A 5599-nucleotide genomic window follows, 5' to 3' on the forward strand; every position below is an offset into this window, starting at 1 on the left:
TAAAGTAGCTTAAACATCGCTTATTTAAACACAATTTGAGTGCTTACTTTATGCAGCTTTGATCGCCTTAAACCAACACGTAAACAGCCATTCCTCTTGCAATTCAGCTACCGTTGTTACTTGGGAAGCCACCCCATCGGCAGGCAACCATCTTTTTGCCGCCAACATCCCGTGTATGCGAAAATGAGATAGCATGTCAGCACTGCGTTTCACTCAACTGCCAGCAGTCTGATTTGGGCCCGCTGTCAAATTTTGAGCCCAGAACATGCTGTCGCTGACGTTCACTGCAGCTCGATATAGAGATGTCGATGGGGTGGGAAAAGCAAAGCAAACTGTTTTATTCATACGGCCCAGAGATGCCATATTTTCTAAAAAAAATGTCTGCAACTGCTCGAAAACCGGAAAAATCGAGCAGTTTTCCAGCTACTCGAATTTTCTGGTTTGAAAATAATCTGCGAAAATCTGCACACTTTTTTAGGAAGTCTGTGAAAGTTTAAAGAGCTTCGAACAAAAGTCTGCAACAAAACAATAAAAGTCATAAAAACTGCAAATATCTGCAAATTTATAATGATCTGCAAGACCGTTCCAAAAATCTGCAATTTGCAGACAAATCTGCAAATCTGGTATCCCTGATACGGCCTAATAGCTCTGACTCAAATTAAATACCCACATCCTGCACTATACTGATTTGAGCACAATAAACGCAAATATTGATACTTTTATTTAATCGTGTTACTAAAACGAGCGTTTACAGATCGCAGCGCCGAGAAGTGCAAGTGTCGAAAAGCAGAAATAACGAATAAGCTGAAAGTCGATATTCTCAAGTCGACATAATCTATCCGCTACACTCAAAAAATGCGTTGGGTCCTATGTTCACCAACGGGTCCACCTAACATGGTTCATCATCCGGTCCATCGCGTTCACAAATTGGTGCGCGTGTTGAGTGTTGACTGAACTTGCATATAAAGGCCCCCATACACGTACGTACATGTTGGCCAAAAATGTTGGTGAATTCATGTTCGTCCAACACGCTCGCTTGTGTGTGAGTGCCACGAACCAAACTGGCAGAAGAAAATGTTCGGCTCGGCGCTCGGTCGGAATGAACCTCCAACATTTTGTTCATTTCCAACCAAACATATGCGTACGTATATGGGGGCCTTAAGGTTTTGCAAGGTGACGTCATGAATGAACCGGAATGAACGAAATTCACCCATTTGACATCCACTCGTGGTTTGTTTACTATTTGTTAGGTAAACACGATATGCATAAATTGAAGTTAAACGTTTTAAAAGCGTATTGTGCAGCAGTGTCGCCCTCCAAAGTCCAAACTACTCGGAATGGCAGTTTGTGTGCTTTTCTGGCTTGCCGTTAAGGCCTTAAGCAATATTCACTTTCAACATGTTAACCCACTTTCTAAGTCCATGTAAACAAACCACTGATAAACGTCAAAGAAATGAGGTTATGCTCGCCCGTGCAAAACCTTATGGTAGGTCGTAGGATTAAAATAAGTTTATTTTTATTAATTTAAAATAAATCGGACTCATTACTTTTATGCGTGTATGTCGACAAGTTTCACTACATAAACCCCCTGACAAGCCTATGTACCAGAAGGGGTTTTTTGTGCAACTTGTATCTAATAATACCAATAATACAGTTTATATTTAATTTTTTAGTTTTGAAGTTGTTGTCATTTAATTAATCTTAATAAATCTTGTTTAAGCAAAGGCACCAATGAGATGTTTAACGTTCAAACCGAATTTATAGAAAATCAATTTTAGTCGTTCATGGGCACAAAAAAGACCGCTGGCCATAGGGTTCGTTTCGATGATAGCCGCTAAAGTAACTGTCAAAGGCGTAAAAATTTTCAGCTTTGTTTAATGGAACGAAGTAAATAAAGTGTGTCTGTTGGTTTTATTTGTAAATCTCCTATTTTTTCGAAAATACCGTAAGCACTGTATGTAGTGCATTCAAAGTTTCAGTTTCAAAGAGTACAGATAAATAAATTAGGCTAAGTATCGCAATAATTGTGTTAAGAATCTACCGAAAATGGATTACAATTCGTTCAACAATAAGCATTAGTAAGTTTTTCATATCAAATTTAGTGTTTGTCTTCTTTTCAAAATAATATTGTTTCAGCTCGATACCAAGCCAATCAGTTGCGGGCGGATCTGGGTTTTTCCAGCCAAGTTCATCGGGCAGTTTTTTAAAGGTTCCCAATCCGACAGTGATTTTGAAACAGGAAGGTATTGCTTCTGGTTCTAACAGTGGATCCGCTACTCCACCGGTAAACTATAGTCAAAATGCACCGCTATATCCAGATCAAAATGCACATATTGTCGATTCAAAACCCGCTTATTATACGAAGCCGCTGGACCTGCAGCTGATATCGAACCATTATCTAGGACATCCGCAGCAAAGCGGTCAGCAACCGGCTGCTCCTTTTCACATGTCGCATGAATTCCATCACGATCATTCCAATGCATCAACGATTAGCTCCGTAGTTGACCCGCAACACACCCCGTACAGTGTACAACCTTCGCCGGTACATACTGGACAGATAGGAGTTGTACAACATACCTCCTCAGTTCCGGTGGAACCCGTAGCTAAAGCTCGCCATGATTGCGAAATGTGTGGCAGGGTCTTCGATACGAAAGCGAAACTGGAGAAACACTATCGAACTCACAACGAAGAGCCAACGTTTGAGTGCAGGATGTGTGAGAAAAAGTTTCGCAGCCAAAGTACGCTCACTTGCCACGAGAAGGTGCATGGGGAGAACGGGGTGGACAACAAGTTTTCTTGTGTTACATGCGGTAAGGTTTTTAAAGCGGAGGACAAGTTGCAGATTCACATGCGCTTGCACACGGGCGAAAAACCATATCAATGCAAGATCTGCCTGAAGTGCTTCAATCATCAGTCGAACTTAATTGTGCATTCACGCATTCACGAAACAGTGAAAAAGGCGCTTAAATGTGACCGGTGCAACAAGGTGCTGGATAACGAGCAACGTTTGGCGATTCACATGAGACTGCATACCGGCGAAAAACCGTACAAATGTTCGTACTGTGATAAGCGATTTAACCACAAGAGCACCGTCTGTACGCACGAGAAAACCGTGCACATTTCTTCCAACGCTTACAAGTGTTCCCGTTGTCACAAGACGTTCAACCAGAAGTGTCAGCTGCAGTACCACGAGAAGCTGCAGGAACCGCACGTGATTGCGTGCAGCATGTGTGAGAAGGTATGTACCTAGTTGAAAACTATTTGAAAAATTGATAAATCTTTTGGTGTTTGTTTTAGGTATTTTGCTATAAGGCCAGTCATAAGGAGCACATGTTTAAGGCTCATTTACCACGGCAGAGTAAAAGTCGTTTGCTGTATTCCGGTCATGCTTCCGTTGGTGAGGGCGAAGGTAGTGGTCGAAATAAATTTCACTGTAACATCTGCGACCGCCGGTTCTACTACAAACGAGCTCTGGATATGCACATGGGTGTCCACGATTCGTCACTGGACGTAAACGTACTTTACTTCTCGTGCAACTACTGTCCGGAAACATTCACCGACGAAGAACCTCTGCAGAAGCACGAAGCAGAACATGTCGCTAATAATACTACGGATTTCATGGAAAACTTGAAATCACAAGAGCAGATGGAAAATCCAGAAAATGGACAAGTTGAGGGAAAGTACCGCTGCCCATTGTGTTTCAACCGATTCGATGAGATGAGTGCTCTTCGAGAACACCATAAGACACATTTGTGCTCAAAGCCGGAGGAGTGCGATAAATGTAAACCTTCGCTGGCTGAAGATTGTAACCTATCGCAAAGCAATTATGACGAAAGCGAGGACAATAAGGAGACGCAGTGTCACATCTGCGAACGTGTTCTACCGTCATTCGAGCTGTTTCAGAATCACTTCCACTATCACACCTCAAGGGTACCGTTCTACTGCTACCACTGTCGGCAGGAATTCCACGACAAGAAGGAACTGTATGCGCACACTAAAACGCACGCTCCCAGGGATACCGAGTCGTACACGTGCGAGGTTTGCGCCAAAGTGTTTTCCACCAAGGGAAACTTCCGGCGGCATTTAAAATCGCACGAAGCAGTGCGCGCTTTCGCTTGCGATCGGTGCTTCAAACAGTTCGACTACAAGAGTGCGCTCGATTCTCATTTACGGAAAGCGCACGGTATCGAGTACTCATGAAGGGTGCGAGGGCAAACAGTTGAGACAGGGATAAAGAAATAAGCTGCCGCTGACTTACATTTAATTTCTCAGTTATTCTTCTACAGTATTTGTTCGGTAATTAGTGGGGTAACTGGCTTTACCTAAACTATGCCTGTTTGGCTTAAGTAACGATGACTAAGGCGATATAAGCATATACTCATGTCGCACATGTGATGCATATAGAGCTTTATAATTCTGTCTTATATTACTCTTAACGGGAAACTAGCAGTCATTAACTTTTCGTCGGAAAGCCCAATTTCGGAAGCAGTTTTTTGGCCCAAAAGCGGGGTTCTGTTTATAGAAATGTATTCTCTACATTCTTCTTGCCCATCTGAATCCAGCGAATATATTTTCATGAACAAAATTTTTGTTTTCAACAAAAAACCTGCCTTTGAAATTTGCAGAATCGATGACGATTAATTTCACCCTAAACGACTTAAAAGACTGGACTCCAAAATTTTGATTGATTAAACTTTCTAAATATTTCTTCGGACTCATTGCTCCCTTCTGCAGTTCGAAAGAAAATGGTATGTTCGTTATACTATAAAAATTCTTATGAACCGTTTTCTGTTTCACAAGCTATAAAATAGGCTAATTTTCGACTACAGAAGACAAACGTAACTAACGAACAAATACTGTATAAGCAATTGTATCTATTTAAACGCTTCGAAATAGTGTTAACGTTATAAATGCTACCGCTAATATACAACATGTAGGAATAAATAGTTTTAATTTCAATTGAAATAACTCTTTAAATGCAAAGTCAGTCGTATCTTCTGATAGTTTTAGTATAATAGCAAAAGTCCTAGAACCATTGAACTGAGCAACATCAGTTTGTGAATTTGTGGTTCATCATTATTCAGCATTTTGCTGAGAAGCAGTTCGGATTATTTCAGTTCAGTTTGATCAATTTCGAAATTAGCATACTAAATGCTGATCAAACTTGCTGATTCTTATGAGGATTCAGTAGTTTCCAAATGGAGGCTTGCTAAAAGTATTAGGGATTTCTTGGAGGATAGTCGGGATTAGGGAAACTTGGAGGATAATCGATGAGCGGAGAAAAGCCAAAACCAGTATTGAGTGGACAAGAACAAGACAGTAGCCCGTCAACGATACGCCGCGTTGGAGTGGCCTGGTACAAATTTTTGTATACGAGACAAGAACGGCGGGGTTGAGACCCTGGCTGCAGAGGGAAAAGGGGTCGTCTCCAATGGTTGGTCTGAAGAATGAACAACTACAACTTTCCAGAGTTTCAACTATCACAAGCAAACCAGTAGCAGATGACGCTCACAATACGAATAAAATTGAAGTAGCAATCAAACTTATGCAGTCCAGCAAAGCACGAAGATAGATAGATAGATTTCCGTCGAGATGCAGA

General features: G+C 41.4%; 1 protein-coding gene across 1 annotated transcript; it reads left to right on the top strand.

The window, feature by feature from the left end:
• The first annotated feature begins 1922 nt into the window (after positions 1 to 1922).
• On the top strand, positions 1923 to 4916 carry LOC128742921 (zinc finger protein ZFP2-like). Its single transcript, XM_053839416.1, has 3 exons — positions 1923 to 2078; positions 2137 to 3238; positions 3298 to 4916. Exons 1-3 carry the CDS (start codon positions 2047 to 2049, stop codon positions 4198 to 4200), a joined length of 2037 nt encoding a protein of 678 aa, XP_053695391.1. The 5' UTR covers positions 1923 to 2046; the 3' UTR covers positions 4201 to 4916.
• Positions 4917 to 5599: the final 683 nt, after the last annotated feature.

The sequence above is a fragment of the Sabethes cyaneus genome, chromosome 3, assembly GCF_943734655.1.
Source record: "Sabethes cyaneus chromosome 3, idSabCyanKW18_F2, whole genome shotgun sequence".
In the NCBI taxonomy this organism is placed as follows: domain Eukaryota; kingdom Metazoa; phylum Arthropoda; class Insecta; order Diptera; family Culicidae; genus Sabethes; species Sabethes cyaneus.